Below are 18781 nucleotides of genomic sequence, written 5' to 3' on the forward strand. Positions count from 1 at the left end.
AGAGACTAGGTGGGTGAGGTGAGGTGATATCTTTTATTGGACCAACTTCTGTTGGTGAAAGAGACAAGCTTTTGATTTTACACAGAGCTCTCCTTCAGTTCAGAAGAGCTCTGTGTAAAGTTAATCTCTCACCCAACAGATGTAGGTGCAATAAAAGATATTAACTTATCTGTCTAATATAAGTGATGGGTATTACTAAAACTGCTGAACAAAGATAGAGACCTAGCTTAAAGCATTTATTAATAGAAGGACCTTTGAGACCCGTGGATGAAAAGTACTGTGGAAATGTAAATACCACTTCAGAAATTGTACTTTTCTTTCCATACACATTGATGAAGCACTGCCATTGATTATTTGGCTGTCACTAGAAATGATTTGTATGAAATAAATGGGAATCTCTCCTCCATCTGCTGCAGTGAGTCAGGCCTGATATCGACAGTGAGAGAGAGACTGGAGAATTTAGAAATTGACACAAATTTGCCTTTCCAACCCCCCAGTCTCCTTTGCAAAGATAACCAATCAACCAAGATTAGGGACAAAAATGTCTGACCTGGGTTTCCTCTAAGCAGTGGCGCAATTAAACTGTACTTCCAACACTGAAGATTCTTGGAGCAGCATTGAGGTAGCAGCAGGAGGGAGATGAAATTCCACATGATTCAGCCACGATGACAGCTGACGCAGCTCCAGCTCAGCACCACAACATTAACGATTGAGTAATTTACAGCTGTGAGGGGGTGGATTGGCCACTGTGGGCCTCTCTCCTTTTTTTAATCTCAAGCAGCAATTATTGATGCTGCTGCCACTGTGCACACACCTCACAGGGGGAGAGTATTTAATATCTCAGCACAGCGAATGGTTTCTCTCCATTCATCCTTCAGAAGCATTTCTGAATTGTAATGAACAGGTGACATTAAAATCAACAGGTTTTCTCTCTTAAACATGCCCATGGGAAAGAGTGGATGATGAAATCTGTGGATGAAGTTCCCTGACTGAAGATATGATTTGGATGGTTCAGGCAGTATTTGTATTCTTGTTTCACATGTTGCCCAGCAGTGACATTGCTGACAGCACTGAGAAGGATATTCCTTTGTCAGCCTTGCTATGGATTATTTAGCTGGACATGGGAGAACCAACTCTCATGGTCTAGTGGCTGGAGACTTGGAGGCATCCAGGGTCTTCCCTGATGCTCTGTCTTCTGTTTCTGCTTGAACGTATAACAATACTTACACAGAATAAAAAAAACTGAAAGATCTCTAAGTAATTAAACTTGGGGAAACTGAGGCTCAGTTTTCCATATATGAAATTAGAATAAATTACTTACCCATGGTGGCACAGTGAAAAATAAGCAGAGCTAGAAATAGATCCCCGGAGTCTTGCTTGCTACATTTTTCCTAACTCTACCAGTGACTGTTAATTAGGCCATCATTAGAAGGTGCTGCTTATTGATACTGACACTGTTTCTGTGAAATCAGATGTGGAATGGTTCCCATCCTTCCTTTTCCCCCTTTGGATATGGTACTTCTGCAGGGTGATTGGAACTAGACACAGACTTCTGCTGAAATTGGACCCTGGAGACTCAGACTGGTGAAACTGTAATATGAAAAGAGCCTTAGATGTGTTCAGTTCTCCCATGTTTACTTACTGCTTTTTCTTCCAGTAAAAGAAGCTAACTAGACTTTCATAACTGCAGAATGGTTTGCGAGTGCCTGACTCTGCACATATTAAGAATGATTTTACGAAGTGACAGCTCACCCACCCCTTAACTGAAGGCTGCTCTGGACTTTTCACCTGCTCACACAGATTTCTTTTGGGCTCAACCTACTTCGGGACCTGAAAACAAAATAACATTAAATTGTGAACATGTCTCAGTTAATATACCATTTGAATGAACACCCATGAACATGTGCTTAAAAGAAATGTTATAAACCCTTCTACGCCTTATTAATCGCTGCACTGCTCCAGTTCTATAGGGGTGTAACTCCACTGACCAAAACTAGAGCAAAAATGTGGAGAATCGTGCGCCTTGAGTTGCTTTTTAATGTTGTCGTTCATTTGCACCATGAAGTGTTTAAACCCAGACATTGTAGGAGCCATGGTTGCATCATCTTGTCTGGAACTGCAAATGGGTCTTATCAGGGGAAGCATATAATCTCATTCATTGCTTGCTGCTGAGTCCAGTAAAGGCACAGGAGTAGGTAGGATACAATCAATCAGCTGTTACGTGGCGAATGCTAATTATACTGTAGGTGGCTTTCTCTTTTCCTTTTAGAACCGGAATCCAGGGTTTCCGAATTGGAGGTGTATCTCAGTTGCCTGGCCAGCATGATTTTATTTCATCTTTATAATACACTTGAGTGACAAATTCTCATAGCATTTTTAGAAAGCCTTTTATTTCTTTTTGCCTCCTCAGAGATTGAGACAGTGAAGTTAGCCCGCTCAGTTTTCAGCAAACTCCATGAGATCTGCAGCAGCTGGGTGAAAGACTTTCCACTTCAAAGGAGGCCCTACCGCTATTATGAGACATCCATCCATGCCATCAAAAACATGCGCAGGAAGATGGAAGACAAGCATGTCTGCATTCCTGACTTCAACATGCTCTTCAACCTTGAGGTAAAGGGGGCTGATGTGGGTCAGTTAACATACTGAATATGGGTTTTGGGAAATTAGTAAGCATTTTACTGTGAAAACGAAAGACGTATATATGACCAGCCTTAGATAGTTGGGATCCAAGAGACACACGCCTCGTCTAAGTTAATTCAGGGAGTGTAGCGTAAATATTTATGGGTCTCACAGAACGCCCATGGCCTATATAGGATGAAGCAGAAGCTTTCATAGTACCTAGTGCCTATCCCATCCTACTGTAGCCACTTGTCTAGTTACTGGGTGGCTTCACCCCCGTCCAACTGGAATCTGCATTTTATTGTAAGATTTTCACCCTTCATTTGGACTAGTTTTGTCCTGTTTAGATGTTGTCATTTACAAGGCTGGTGGCCTTCTTATAATCTAGAAACTTGCATTCTGCTGGCAATAGAAGAGCAGAGAGAACAATATAGGATGCATTCACCTTCATGGAGATTGAGAGCAGTATGGGTTCTGCAATGCTCCCAGGATTTAGTGGCCTGAGACTCAACAGTAACATAGAGTTCCCCTTGTGGCAGCCAGTGCATTGTGTTACTAAGGAGTAAGCTAAGGCAGGATCCTCTATTTGACTGAGGATTGCCCAGATAGCAGGGAATCACAAACCGACAAAGAGGTAATGGTGCAACTCAGAGCTGTTTAGTTGCCTGCTGAGCCAGGCCTGTGCTGCTGAACTACCATGTTTCTTGGGAGAAACATCAAGAAGTCAAGAGCAGGAGAAGGAGAGGAGGTAAAAACCAGTCCTCCTGGGAGAACAGGTTCACAAAAAAGCGACCAGGACCAACTTTTTGGTAGATCCTGGCCCAGGGTTACTTTCATCCATCTCTTCATATCACTTATCAGCAAAACCCTAATGCAAGCTTTTCTTCAGATGTAAAATCTCAGACATTGTGAAATGGCAAGTATGTGAAGTAGCAAGAATGACATAACCTGGATCAGTATGATGGAAAAATTGATTTGTATTATGCTTTGTCAGTTTAATAAGCATTTTCTTGCACCCATAGTTCTTGCCTTTAAGATGTATTATGTTAATGCAAACTGAGGTAGGTTTGTTTCCTTTGCCTGTCAATTATCACCTTTCTTCACTCAAATTTGTGCTGGAGCCCATCACTTAAAAATTACAATGTATAAATATTTTAGTTCTTTAGATGGCTGTCAAGGTTGAGTGGGCACTGACAGTGGGTTGGTGAGTTGTGTGTATAAATTGGATGCAGACGCTGATGTCTCTTGCTACTGGAGCATTGTTTCCTCTGTGAGCAGTTTGGGCAAGACAAGAAGCCTGAGTTGAAGATGAAGGATTCTGCCTCTCTTGAGCTGAGAATGTGATCACACTTAACTACCTGATGAGACAGTACATATTAATGTATTAATTACAGACACCTGAACTGATGTGGATTGAATAAAAACCTTAGGGCTATGTGGCTTCATAGTTTAATGCCCTAGCATTTCACCTCTAAGAAACTGAGGTCAAATCTGGATTTATGCATTTTGCTTTCAGCACATGGTGGTTTCATCCAGCTGGCTGGCTGTTCAGCTCACAAAGTCTTGCCACACTTTGGTGTGAATGACAATTTTTATTCAAGAAAAGTTTAGGCATGAATAACTGAAGGTATAACAGAACAGATGTGAGGTGCATTAGCAGAGCTATGCAGATGATGCATGCATAATGCCTGCCCATGCTAAGCAAGTGCAATTGGTCAACTATATAATCTGACTGTGTATGCATATTCCCACATTATGATAAACAAAGAGTTTAGCTGAGTTCTCAAGTGGAGATTCTGCCTATCTAACTGCATTATACCACTAATGTGAAAGCACAGTGGGGACACCAGTAATCTCAAGTTAAATGGTTTTAATGATAGTCCAGTTAACCAACTGCACGGCTTATCTTCATCAGTTTTTGATTCAAGGTTGTCTCTTGGCAGGACCAAGAGGAGCAAGCGTATTTTGCAGTATTTGATGGTCATGGAGGGGTGGATGCTGCCATCTATGCCTCCATCCATCTCCATGTGAATTTGGTACACCAGGAGATGTTTCAACATGACCCAGCGGAGGCACTGTGTAGAGCATTCCGCGTGACAGATGAACGCTTTGTTCAGAAGGCAGCCAGAGAGGTGAGTTAGTATCATTTTGGGGTGGGGGGGGGAGGAGGGAATTTTTTTTGGACTCTGAAGATTTTTTTTTTTTAATAACTTCTATTTAAAAATGAAAGTAAATTATGTGAATTTCAAGCTGGGGAGAGATGAAGAGCAAACATCCTACACATCTGAGTTCAGCTTCTCTCTCAACAACCACTGCACGCCTGTTCCGGATGGGACTTGACAATCACTTTTCCCTTTTATTGCTGTACAACCACATCCCTTGCTTCCTCAGATCTGGTAGGCAGCTTTTTTTGCAGCGAATGCTTGACAGATAGCCTCATTGGCTCTTGTTCACTAGAGCTCATGCATGACACCTCTGTAATGAACCTGGAAAGCAGGAAACACACCACTATCCTTGAACCCAAGTCTTTAGGGTGGTAAATCACCAGATGGCCAGGGATTGCCATGAATCATTTCAGTGAGCCCTCACTGAAGGATTAGGAAATTACATTGATGGATTTGGAATGGGCAGTTGTCTAGCCTCTCTGAGTTGGAGTTAAAGTAGGGAGCAAAAGGCCCGGGGCTGTGCAAGAAATACACAATTTCACAAGGCCTCTTAGAGTCCATGGTACAGTGTATTTGCCAACTGATTATTAGTGAACCTGAAATCTTTACAAACATGGCCAGTAGGTACTGGGTTGAATCTATGCTGTCAAAGACACCCTTCTCCTTCTCTTGAAAATACTTTCCCTTACTACCTGTCCCCAGTACTTCAGTTCTGGCTCCAGGGGGAAGGCTTTGCACTAACTCAGCTCACAAACAGCCGTGAGTATACACATATTTTTAAATAGGACATCAGTATGGGAATGGGATAACAGATTCTTCCACTTATGGGGCACTGGTTCAAATCCAGCTCAGGCTGGCACTGGCCAGATACTCAATGACTGTGTTAAGTTGGGGAAAGGTGAGAGTCTATTGCCTAGTGGGTTTGTCTACAGCACAGAAACCACCATTACAGTTGGCACTAACTGCCCCCTTGTTGGCATTCTCACTACAGAGGCCAATGAATGAATGGGTCAGAGAGGTTTAACTATCACTCCAAGTCGGGTCAGCTGCCGTTCACAGCACAGTTGTCCACTGAATAAGCAGAGCTCTTCATTCTCCAGGACTGTCAATTCAGCACCTTTCACAACCACTAAAATACATTTATGAAAGGGGAGGAGAAGTTCTATTCTTTTGTTGTTATACTGATTGTGTTTGCTCTTTGATTACTTTTTTAAAAATTCTTTCATAGCGTCACAAAGACATCACATTCCTTAGCACTTTTCACGTAAGGTGGATCTCAAGATACTTTATAAGTGACTCACTCTCTGAGGTCGTTAAGTTAAACCAATTCATTTCACAGATGGGAAACTGGGTGCCCGAGAGGGTTACACAGTGAATCAGTGGCAAAGTGCAGGATTTGAACATTAGACTTTCACCAGACATACAGGACAGAATTGTGACTTCGATTACTCGCATTCAGCCATGTTGGCTTTGAGGGAGAGAATGGAAAGGTAGCAAATGTAGAACAAATGCAGCCCCATTTCTCTGCCATTAGAACAGCCTTATTTGCATGTCAGCACGTTCTGCTTTGAGGGAAGCTGTGAAAGTTGTTCCAAGGCATTTCAATTCCAGTTCATCTTCATTGGCCCATTTAAAACTAGTAGATGGTATTTTTTCCAGAGCCTGCGGTGTGGCACCACTGGTGTGGTCACATTCATCCGAGGAAATATGCTGCATGTAGCTTGGCTTGGTGACTCCCAGGTGATGCTTGTGAGACAGGGCCAAGCTGTGGAACTAATGAAGCCTCATAAACCGGACAGAGAGGTAAGAATGGTCTGTTTTAACTGAAGATGGAAAGCGTCTCACGTTTCATATTTATTTTCTGACTTCAAACAAAGATTTATGACTGCTGTCCGCATATAAAAGAGCTTTTGTACTATTGATCGCCTTGTCTATCTCCTTTGGAACAGCTGAGCAAGCACCTGTCCAGTTACTCCTATTGCTTTGGATAAGATTACTGACTTGTCAAAACCTTTTGTTCTGATCTGGTAGGGGTGCAGGATAAAACCCCTGCAGAAACTGAAGCGCTAAGCTTTGCAGTATGGGCTCAGGACTGCTGTGCATGTGAAAACACCAATACATTGCTGAAGGCACCCGGAGTCTGATGACGGCAACAGAGACCTGATCAACTCTTATATTGCCTTGCGGTTTAGGACGAGAAGAAGCGCATTGAGGCCCTCGGTGGCTGTGTAGTCTGGTTTGGGGCCTGGAGAGTGAATGGGAGTTTGTCCGTCTCCAGAGCTATTGGTAGGAAATGTACTTTAATTCTTGCATCCATTTCTCTTCCCTGTTTTAATTATCTTTTGATTTCTATTGATCACACTGTGTAATACAACAGATAAACAGAACCGGGAACAACTATCTCCATTTTTCTGGAAAACAGATGCTGGTCTAGCCTGTTATTCCAAGAGACTCATCTAAATTTAGGGAAAAGAATAACTGGTTCCTTGTCTGAGAATAAATAAAAGGGTTCCAGGATGCCACCTATCGCTCAACATGCCAATCAAAAACTTGAGATTTGAAATATCTTTGCTTTCCATTTTCCACAGGGGATGCTGAGCACAAGCCATATATCTGTGGAGATGCAGACTCCGCCTCCACTGTACTGGATGGGTCTGAAGACTACCTCATTTTAGCCTGCGATGGCTTCTATGACACAGTAAATCCTGATGAGGCAGTGAAGGTGGTGGCTGACCACCTGAAGGAGAACAATGGAGATAGCAGCATGGTAGCACACAAATTAGTGGCATCAGCACGAGATGCTGGCTCCAGTGACAACATCACTGTCATTGTAGTATTTCTCAGGGACATGAACACAGCAGTAAATGTTAGTGAGGACTCAGACTGGACAGAGAACTCTTTTCAAGGAGGACAAGAAGATAGTGGGGAAGATAAAGAAAACCATGGAGATTGCAAACGGCCATGGCCTCAACACCAGTGCTCAGCGCCTGCAGATCTAGGGTATGATGGGCGAGTGGATTCCTTCACCGATAGAACTAGCTTGAGCATAGGGTCCAAAATTAACCTGTTTGAAGACCAGCGCTATTTAGACCTGATGAAAACAGAAGCAAGCCAACCTCAGAATGCCAAACATTTGTTACCAGTTCAAGTGTTTAGTCCTAGCCTACCAAAGGGAGTCAATTTGGTTAATGGCTCAACAGTGAAGAATGAATCTCCAAAAAGCACGGCATCTTCAGTGTCTGAACCGACAGATCCAAGGGGATATTCTGCTTCTCTTAGTTTGAGGTCCATAGGGCAGCATATTTACAGAATGGGGGGTTTATCTCCACGCTTTTCTGGATTGGAAAAGGAACAATTCAGATCCTTGGGGAAAAGAGTCTCTGCTTTCTCTCGCTTCTACAATGCAAAGAGGGGACGTGGAGCCAGGCTCAAACCAAAGTTTCACACATATCTCTTTGCTCACAAACCTTCCCATATGGAAGGATTAGGTCCGTCCTTACCTGTCCAAAGTGGCAGTAAAATTAGGATGTTGGTAAGAAGTTCTCTGTGGTGGAGGATGAATAGTCACAAAGTTTATGGTGAGAATATGCTCTTGAGTCTAAGACAGAGTAATTATACACCAGATCCATACCTTTATCAGAGCTGCAAAATATAACCATCCTCCTTGTATCCCCCCTTCAGACAACTAGTTTAGTCAATCCCAGAATAAAAGGTGAGCATTTTAGATCTGTGTTAAGGTTCCCTGTAAAACTCAGCTCAGATGTAAATAGACGAAGGAATTAAAAAAAATAGTTTTGTCACAATAAAACTGCTGGTGATGCCACTCTATCTAAGTACACCCCCACAAACACATCCACGTAAGTATCTATATTCTCATTCACTAGACAAGCTGGTTAGTTGGCTCAGGTGAATAGACACAGTTAGAAACTGTTGAAAAAAAATGCAGCTGAAAATAAAGTTGAACCTGCCTGAGATATGTCTATGGAGCACTATTTTTTTAACGCTACCCTGTTTTAGAATGCCAAATGTTGTAAAGGGTGGGGTTAGAGTTTCCACAGAAGTCCAGGTGATGTTTTTTTCCTTTGTTTATTTAGACTAATATTGAGAGAAATCTATAGAAAACCATCCACTTTGCAGGTAAAAGACTAAAAGCCATACAGGGTATTAACAGGTAATTTAGGAACGGAGAGATTCATGCTGTAAACTCTACTCTGTTCTCAGACTAAGGTACATACAATTGATTTAGCTATTATTTCCTGTAACATATAATGTGGAATATGAAAAAAAGTATTTGTATTTTTTTAAAAAATTGTTCCCTATGGCTAGATACACAGTATGGGGGGATTTCATAACTTTTTGGTGCTTTTAGTGGCATTTTTATTAGTCAGTCAGTTTAGGAGGCTGTTGTCAACTGGCTTTAATCTAACAGGACTGTGGTTAATTGGTATGAGATCCTCATCACACCTTCATCTCAGATGTTGAAAGAAACTCAGTCTGAGACGATGTCCGGGTACAATATGCCGTCACTAAACTGATCATGCTGTAGAACTGCTTGTTAAAAATAAACAATTTGATCAGGATTTTGTTTTAGGTTAGTTTCTAGGCTGCAAGGGCATAATTTAAAATAAACTGGAAGTTTTTAGGGCTGATAAAATGCTGGAGTGAGTGTGACATCACTACTACTGAATTCTTGTTGTTCCCGATAGAGTCAGAAAATGGATGTGAGACTGCTGTAGTAACCCAAAGTGAATGGAAATGCGGGAGATGTAGATGAATGAGGGTGGTTGCTTTGTTTAGCTGAGATCGTAAAATGCACTGACAATCCAGAGCTCTGCTCCAACCAATTTAGATTTGCAGAGATAAAAAATGTGGGGTGCCCATTTGTTTATCCCAGTGAGCAACAGCATTATTTAAAAAACAACCACCCCCCACTAACCTATCCTTGAGGTGATGTCTTACACACTTAAAGGAATAGTTAATTAGAACATGAAAGTAATTTAAAACTGTTCCAGCTGAATGCATCAGACAACATATTAGGCATCCTGCCACTATTATTTGCCACAATAACTAACGATGAGAATACTCATTTGGCACTGGTATGAATATAAAATGTAATTCTCCCACAGCATTTAATTTTAGCAATGATTTAATATACCACTCAATCTTAGCAGTAACACTTTAAAAATCAGCTTTACTGTTAGCTAGAATTTGTTAAAATATTTAAATGTTAAGTAGTTAAGAGAGTCTAAATTATTTGAAACCATAAGACTTGAACTTTGCTGATCTCAGCTTGCTCTTTAAGTCTGTCTTTTAAAAGACATTTGATGAAATAGTGAAAAGCTATAAGCAAACAGGAGTTGAAGTGTGGTTTTAGATTCCTGTAATTATTTTGCAGTTTTTTAAAACCATAAATATAATTGAGTCATTGACTTGTACATTTGTCATCTTAAAAAGCCTTAGATGTTAACATTCTCTTCAGATGTATTGTATGTTTCTAATCAGATTTACTAAGGAAATTTGAGAAGCCACACAATACTAAAGTATGCAATTTTGGGGATCTTGCTGTTGCCTTTTCATTGTTTAAACTTCTCACACTAGTATAGAAGATGCATTGAAAGTCTCTTCTGTTTGATAGTTGTACTTTTATTGGAAGGTGATGTAAGTGCAATTCCTTGTTTAAGTAAATATGTCAAGATAAAGTTATGGATGATAGAACTTCCCAATGTGAAAGATTGGTTGAAAAGTACTGGAGTGAGTGTATGCTCTCTTGTCAAGGGTGTAGTTCTTTAGGTGTGGATTCACAAATGATCATTCTGCTTCTCAGACCATTTAGGAGGGAAATTGCCATCATAGTTCCTGTGTGGTCCGGTGCAAAATATTGTATAAATAGCAAGTATTCATTTCTTCACTATATTCATTTAGAGTAGATAGATTCATTTGTAAGGTAAGTCTTTTAAAATTCTATAATACATATAAAAGTAGTGGTTATTGGTCTGATATATGCTGCTCTTGATTCTACACACTAGACAAAAAAGCAGTGCTTTGTGAAACGTAATGTTTTCTCTTAATGCCACTGGTGATAGGAAGTAGTTCTCTTCAGTTCAAAATCTGGTGCCCTTATTTGCTGCTTGCTAACGTAAGCAATAAGTTCCCCTCTAACTAATGGTATTTAAATGTTCTGTATCTTGTATTTTGATCGTCTATCTGGTGATAATGTAAAAAAAAATAGACAAATATAAAAGTATCTATATAAATGTATTTATTAACTGTTAATTCTAAGATTCAGTCTGTGACTTGTGTTTTGTAATTTTATTGTGCATCTTAGTAGTGATAAAATTTGTATAACCTTTCCAATAAAGAGCTGAAGTATCCCTTTTTCAAGTTAACACAATCTGCATCAGTTTCAGTTTACCTATTAAACATGTTTTGCAGGAATAAAAGGTAGGTAGTAAAAATTGTGTTGGTTTTGAGAAATGGACTTCAGGCTTTTTGTCTGAAGCTGTTCAGAACTCACTGGTATGCTATTCACTGTGAGTTTTAAAGGGATTAATTTAATCCCCCCTCTAATAGTTTCCAGTGTACACTTTTTAAATGTACAACTCTTGAGGAATGTCTGCTGTTGCAGAGAGCAGTATAGCACCAGACCAGGGAGCTGTTAACCCATTTCGATTTGCACTAAAGGTGAGTGGAAATATGTAAATAACTTTTCTTTACCTAAAAGTGCCATCAGTTGTCCTTGCAAGTTAAAATAATTCACTATTTATTTAGTTTAGTCTGCAGTGTAACATTTAAGGACAATGTCAAAGCAGATTTTAACTTATACCACATTTATAGTGGTACATTGTCAAACTCTGCTCCATTTTTGGAACACAGTCAGTGAAAAATGCATTGTGTTATGGACAGATAAACATGAGGTACAAGAAATTCAGTGTTTACAGATGAGACTGCTGTAGTTCAAGTCCACAATGCTATCCTACCTGCCACAGAGTAAATCCTGTTGTAGCACTGAGAAAGATTGATCTAAATTAGTGGCTGTTTTAGCACAGTATATTCACTCATTCAACACTAGTCACATAGACAAAGCCATTAAAGGGGATACTACAGCTTTGTTCATGCCTACAATTTAGGGCAATCTTTCTTTGGATCATAACTCTGCAACAGCAAATAAAACTTTCTACCCTTATAGCATGCAATAAATAATAGTGAAACATAAATGCAACCTCTAACTTAAATGTTCATGTCCTTTTCCAGTCATTGTTAATCAGGCTTAAAAGACTAGCTGCCAGCATTAAAACATCAGAGAGAAAAAACCCTACAAAGATTTAGTTTAAGTATTTACACATTGACTGCATTTGTTTTCTTTTACTTACATCTTTCTTTGCTGCATTTCTTTACTTTCAAATTAGGAGAAACTGAAACGGACTAGGGCAGGTTGGCAGAGATTGAGCCTGTCTTCTTCTCAAAGTAGTAACTTGTTTTGAGAGCTCCAGGTGTGGTGCCAGCTCCTACACTAGGTGCTTCTGTTGAGAGATACTTGTGTTCTCTTGTTCATGAAAGTTCTAATATGTTCTTTATGAAGTGAGTAAATTAATCATTTTTATGCTACAGTGTTAGGATCTTTCCATTTGCAACCTTGTTCTACAGCTCATGAGGTCAGTTGTAATCCATGTAATAGTCATCCATATTTTATTTAATGTTTACGGATAAGGACTATGTTGAAATTTTATCAATATCTTAATAAAACAATTTAAAACATTTTTCAATGGTCTGCTTATTTAAAGGCAAATATCAAACTCACATTCCTTGTGCTAAGCTGCTTCTGTACAGTAGTCTAATGGGATTTTACTGTTTAGAATTCAAATTGATGCTCTCAGTCTAGGGTTAAGCTGCTTTTACTTTACTACTAAAAATGCATCTGAGTGTGACACGCAGACTAGGAAGCAGGGGCATCTGACCACTGTGCTTCAATTTAAGCAAATCTAGAATTTGGAGTAGGTTGTATAAATGCTTTAAGGTTGTAGCTCCCTAAACTGTACCTTAATTGGTATCTTATTACCTCTCTCTAGGGGAGCCACATATTGACTGTTCTCTTATCTATTTTATAACAAAGAAAGGGAGGTGCAGAATTTGAATGACCTTTAGTTGTAACAGCTGACTTTGTGCCATTTTCAGCAATAGCCCATTAGTGGAAGTGCAACAGTTGCATACTTCAAGCCTACATTTTTAGGTGCCCTGTATTTTTTAAACATCGCTGTTAGCATTAAATTTTCCACAGTGCTTCAAGGACTACAGGTGATTCTGGGCTCTGTAATGACCTGCAGACCTGGCACTAGTTGCTGTAGGATCATTTTTCACAAGCTGTCTTAACACTTCAACTAAAATGCACCAGTCCCTCACACTTAATTGTACTGAACAGTATGTAAGCAAAAGCTTCTAGGTGACAGTTTCACTATGAAACTGGAGTAAAGAATACTATCCACTCCTAGGAAACTATAAAAATCACAAGTGGAGAGGGAGTTATATAGCTGCTCAAATGGGTTAGTTTTTTTGCTGTTTAAAATTAAGATTTTTCCAGGAAATAAGTGTAGATACCTAGCTTTCATTTTTAATCCAAGAACAGGCTCTCTCCCCAGGACCCTTTTCCTAGTAAAGAGCTTCTAGTTGAAAGTGTAGCACCTAGGTCAACCTTTTAAATAATCAGCTTCTCCCATAGCCCCAGTGGTGGCTGTTGGTCCTCATTTCTAAATTATCATGGTTCTGGACTTGGCCGATGTTCACAAAGGACTCAGCTCTTTGATACTTCGATGCATGAGAATACAGACCAGTGATTTGGATCCATAAAAGCGGCAGCATAATTGCTAGTGAAGTTGGAGAAAGCTGGTATTAGCAAGACACATAGGGAACAAAGTGTATGGGTTTCTGGGGCCCTGTAACACTGGAATAACCGAAGACCTACATGAGACAGTCAACTTTTTCCCCCAAGTCTCACATGCTTAGAATCAACTTGGACTGCTCCTGAATCAGGATGGGAGGCAATGCCCAGTTAGCAAAACCAGTGAAAGAGGGTTAAATCAAATACACCTTAACATGAATTCAAAAGCACTTAAGCCAAGGCTAAAATTCAACAGAATGGGAGAGCTCAAACTACTCAAAATGAATGCTTCTACCTACATCATCTTCACACAGCCTACTATCTGATGAGTACTGTATTTGAGAGAGCCTAGAACGCTGATACACAAACTGATGATACAGTGAACAACACTGCAGTCAAGCTCCAGACAATGACTAAAGAAATCCACATTATAGTAGAGATTTGGTTCATGAGGGAGTGCCTAAGGACTACCGGTTGTGGAAGTCACAGTGTTTCATTTGGAGCAGATTGTGGCCTGAACATACTGGTTCAGCACCACTAGAATGTAGATTTAAAAAAACCCAGACTGAACTCTAATGAGGTAGCAGCATTTCTTTCCCATCAGCATCTGTAATCATACCTGTCCCTACAAAATAATTTCACACAGTATTTCAATGTTCATTTTATTAACAAAAAGTGCAAACAGTTTTAAACTAAACTATATGATTTGTACGCACTTAAACACTGGGAACATTACATACAAAACGAATGTTTCAGCAAGTACAGTCAGATGAGACAAGAACACAACTAACATTTATACACTTATTCATGCTTTTTCACTAGCCAGTTATTCAGCTTTCATTATAGCTTCACAAAACATTTTAGCTGCTCAAATGCAACGCACAGTGGTAAAAAGTTTGGCAACAATGTTCTCAGTTGGTCCAAATTAGAGACTGAAGAAAAAACACTAACTCTTGTGCAGGCCACTTTCACCCTACCTTTAAATAGCTTAAATCCCTATGAATACAACTACAATGTTTTCATACCATTAATAATAAAAAGGGAAGGCTATTCCCCAACATTCTCTGCTTCAATCGTATGATAAAGAGACAAATGTGAACAACGCTCTAGCACCTTTTGAACATTGTTCAGAATCTGCATTTGAACCTGCCAAAGCCATGAAGAATACAGTCTTGCTAAGTTTTTTCATAGGGCAACTTGCCCTATTAACAGGTTTAAAACAGCCATGGAAGAACTACATAATCTTTTATATTCAGTACAATGGAGTGCGTGCACACCCTACGAGAAAAATACAGATGGAATAAATAAGCATTATGAAGTGTGCCTCTTCTCAGGGACACAAGCAGGCTAGTGTTAATCCAACTCTTCAAAGTCTTCTGCAGTCAACAAGCCAATCCTCTACCTAGCCCAAAAGAGACAGTTCATATGCAATCTCAGTCATTAAAAAGAACCCATAGTAGTAGCGCTATTATAAATTTTATGGATTAGAAAGGATTTAGGGTACTTAAATCTAAAAATTCCCAAGTACATAAATACTAAATTAATGACCCCCCCGATCAGCCCTGCCTTGGTGCTATGTTACCTCTAGCAATTGCATTACGGACAAAGCAGATTAGTTAACAGGTCTTGACGTTTTAAGTAAATCAAGGAACTGAAGCAGGATCTCATCTACTTTCAGCAGCAATGGGAAAGTGGGATGTATTTACAAGTTGTAGGATATTAGTTATTACATAATGCCCTTCCATCTTTATATCCTTCATGTAAATGAGCACTGGCATCACACAGAGTATTTCAGATGGAGGTTTCAGTTTCTTGACACAGCAAAACTTTATCTGGATTTGACCTTTTTATATACTATCAAACCAAACTGCAATAAGACTTGGGTCAAGTTAACTGCCATTAAGTCAATGTTCTTATTTTAGCAATTACCTTGCATTGTCCTCTCCGGTACCAAAGCTGAGGTCTTCAGGGCCTATTGGATCACCTTCAGAAAAAACTGAACACAGCTCTAATACTGAAAAACAATTATATGGCATCCTTAAAGACTGAGCTGCCAAACCAGTTAAATTTAAAAATCTGTAATTTAATGAGATCTATAATCAGCAATTCTTTGAGAGATTAAGATTTGATTCTTAACAGATGAAAGACAGATACAAAGTTGGAACCTTTATTCTGAATTAGTCTGCTCTATAATTTTAAAACTATGATGGTGGAGTACAAATTGGTGGTGGTTTCAATTTTCTTGTGAGTCAGCAATGTAACATTCAATGTTATGCTGTGGAGTTCTGTAGTAAACTACTAAAATTCAGAATAAGACACTGATCTTCTACTGATTATTAATATTGTTGTTGGCATTTATTCCAAACCATTAACCAAAATTTATTTAGAATTAGCAATCATGTAAAGGTTTTACAAGTACCCTTTAAGAGGTTTTTGAACATTTTCACAGCACAAAATGGTAGACACTTTCAGTCCTTTTAAAATTGAGCTAAAGTATTCAAAAGCAGTTTACTGTCAGTTCAGATGCAAACTCATTACTAGGGGACATTTCGGCTACCACCACTCATTTACTATTATTTTCTGCAATGAAAATTGAGAAATTTTCATAACTGGGGCCAAATCCACTCTTCTGCCCGAAAGCCAGTCAGATTTTATGCAGAGGACAGAGTCAATCCTACAACCTACGTGCTGGCTGCTACTGTAGCCCCCAAAGCAGCTGTATCCTTTACTCACAACTGGGATGGTGAATCTGAAGCCACAGGTTCCCATGCCTCTTCCCCAGCTCTCCACTCTGATACCACAGCTTTGCAGTGACCGTAGGACCTGCTGTACTCAGCAGATGCTCTCTGCATCCTGCCCACAATGCCATAACATTACACCTGTTCTGTGGCTTTCAGCCTTGGGCAGGGGCAAGTAAGAGATGGAAGAAACCTGTTAGGTCATGTAGTCTACTCTCTGGTGCTTAATCAAGTCCACTTTGAAATAACTCAAGCAAGGGGACTTCTGCTGGGAGACTGGTCCTGTCTTAAATCTCAATGTTAGGAAAAATTCACTCCCGCTTTCTTTACCTCCATTTTAAAATGAGATCTCAAGCAACAACTGATATTTGGAAGCCTTCATTTGGCACTAAGACTTGTACAGTTTTGGGAATAACTTAGCCCCGAACAGTATCCTTTACCCACAAGAACCAGGTCAGGAGTAGCATTTGGAAAGCTGCTCCTGATTGAACAATATAATTGTTCTACCTTCACTTGAGGGCTGGACATCAAAGGCATGATTAAACGCATCTGAGGTGGATGAGGCATCCTCCTGCTCTTCATTTTCTGTGTCACATTCAATGTCACTATCGCTGCTCATGCCTGGCAGGAGGTGAAGGACGTGCTTCTGACATAGCCCAGCTGCAAAGAGCAAAGGAGAACCTGCTGCAATGAGATTCCTGTAGCCATAAAGTTCTCAGCTTCCTTTCTTTCCCAAGACACACCAATGTGAAATTCTCGGGCTTGGCAGGAGAACAAGATAAAGTGAGCAGTGTGTAAACTTCTTTACAAAAGCACTAAGAGATCAATAGCAGAACACATTCGGGGAACAGTTTTAAAGATGTTCTCAGTCTGGTTATCTTATTCAATGGAGACTTAATTCAAAGGAGCAACCCTATAAAAATCCAACTAAACGCTGTAAGTGTGAACTTGTATAACTGCATTTCTTTTCTGTTTTAGCTGCTTTCCTCATTCTTACCAATGCTTCAATAGACCACTGTGTACATGAACCGAAGGCCGAATGTTTCTTAGTAGTTTTAAGACATGTCACGGCCTTTTAAGCAGACTTACAGGCCAACTCCTCCAAGCAGCAGCACATTGCAATCGGGTTAACTTTCCTATTCAGAGGTCACAAACACACAACACGATTTTCCTACAAATATATCCCATCCTATTTTTCTCAAATGAAGACAGCCACTTGTCTTGCCACTACTTGAAACTAATGATTAGTAAGGCTCCGTGACCTCAGACTTTGGGCAGCCCCGGAGCCAGCCGCTGCAGAGCAGATCAGGCAGCCCCTAGGCCAGTCGCATCAGCTGCTGCTGGGGCAGTTTGGGTGTGGGACAGGGCTCAGGGCTGGGGGTGCAGGGCAGCGCTTACCTCGGGGGGGGTGGGGGGTGAGGGAGGCTCCCCAGAAGTGGCAGCATGTCCCTGCAGCTCCTTGGTGGAGGGACCAGGGGGCTCTGCACACTCCCTTGCCTGGAGGCACCGCCCCCGCAGCTCCCATTGGCTGCGGTTCCCGGGCAATGGGAGCTGCGGAGCAGGAGCTCATCATGGGGGCAGCACACAGGGCTGCCCTGGCCTTCTCTCCACCTAGGAGCTGCAGGGACATGCCAGCTGCTTTCAGGGAGCTGTGCGGAGCCCAGTAGGGAGCCTGCTAGCCCCACCAACCCTTCCGCCCCAGCACCAGCGGGGGTCCTGAACCACATGCCACCGCCCAGCCTTCCTCCCCAGCCCTGGTCCCGAGCTGCCCAGCCCCGCTCCCCTAGCGGGGATCCCGGGCCACATGCCAACACCACCCACACCATTTTTGTTTACTTCCCCTGACTTTTACTAAAAATATCTCTGACTAAAATGTAGCCTTAATGATTAGTGGTAGAAAGCTGCTGAGGACAGCTAATGGACTGAGTGGCAGTGCTGACTAACAAGATGCCAATGGTTTTGAAGCGCAGTCCCCCAGACAAAGATGTTCCACTCCTTGCCCATACACCCCAGGTCAACTAAGTGAGTAGTAAGATTTCCACAACTCTTCATATAACTTCACCCCCTGCCCAAACCCCTTCATTTCAAAAGATCTTATCACAAGACTTAATGCAAATGGTTCTGAGAAAACAGCAATTCCAGGTGCTCTTCCAGCTGCCTTGCCCACAAGTTGACTGGGCTCTTAAAATAGCATAATAAAGCTTCATTCCCACATTGTCAAATTCTAGGCACGGTCATCTTTGAGCAGAGCTAACTAAGAAAAATGTAAACATGAACCCTTCAACCACCCTTTTCTCTGAAGACGTTCTAGAATTACATCAGTATAAACGCACAAGCACAACATGTTGACCTGAGATTGAAGTCAGATGGAGAAACTGGGTTTGCTC

General features: G+C 40.8%; 2 protein-coding genes across 14 annotated transcripts in view; one reads left to right on the forward strand and one right to left on the reverse strand.

The window, feature by feature from the left end:
- Positions 1-12087, forward strand: part of PPM1E (protein phosphatase, Mg2+/Mn2+ dependent 1E) — a 118962-nt gene extending 106875 nt beyond the window's left edge. For all 4 annotated transcript variants that reach the window (XM_037880607.2, XM_043531314.1, XM_043531316.1 and 1 more), the window contains 5 exons: positions 2411-2610; positions 4563-4751; positions 6444-6587; positions 6977-7070; positions 7373-12087. In XM_037880607.2, coding sequence (XP_037736535.1) covers positions 2411-2610; positions 4563-4751; positions 6444-6587; positions 6977-7070; positions 7373-8439 — 1694 coding nt within the window. In that variant the 3' untranslated portion in view covers positions 8440-12087. The remainder of the gene's footprint in view (positions 1-2410; positions 2611-4562; positions 4752-6443; positions 6588-6976; positions 7071-7372) is intronic.
- A 2217-nt stretch (positions 12088-14304) lies between these two features.
- TRIM37 (tripartite motif containing 37) overlaps positions 14305-18781 on the reverse strand; it is a 47327-nt gene continuing 42850 nt past the window's right edge. For 4 of the 10 annotated variants that reach the window (XM_043531312.1, XM_043531311.1, XM_037880602.2 and 1 more), the window contains 3 exons: positions 16902-17054; positions 15586-15670; positions 14305-15058 (listed from right to left, as the gene is read on the reverse strand). In XM_043531312.1, coding sequence (XP_043387247.1) covers positions 15055-15058; positions 15586-15670; positions 16902-17054 — 242 coding nt within the window. In that variant the 3' untranslated portion in view covers positions 14305-15054. Of the gene's footprint in view, positions 15059-15585; positions 15671-16341; positions 16570-16901; positions 17156-18781 lie in introns of those variants that run through there. The other 6 variants (XM_037880604.2, XM_037880600.2, XM_037880605.2 and 3 more) reach the window with 3 other exon arrangements.

Source organism: Chelonia mydas, chromosome 17, assembly GCF_015237465.2.
Source record: "Chelonia mydas isolate rCheMyd1 chromosome 17, rCheMyd1.pri.v2, whole genome shotgun sequence".
Classification (NCBI taxonomy): domain Eukaryota; kingdom Metazoa; phylum Chordata; order Testudines; family Cheloniidae; genus Chelonia; species Chelonia mydas.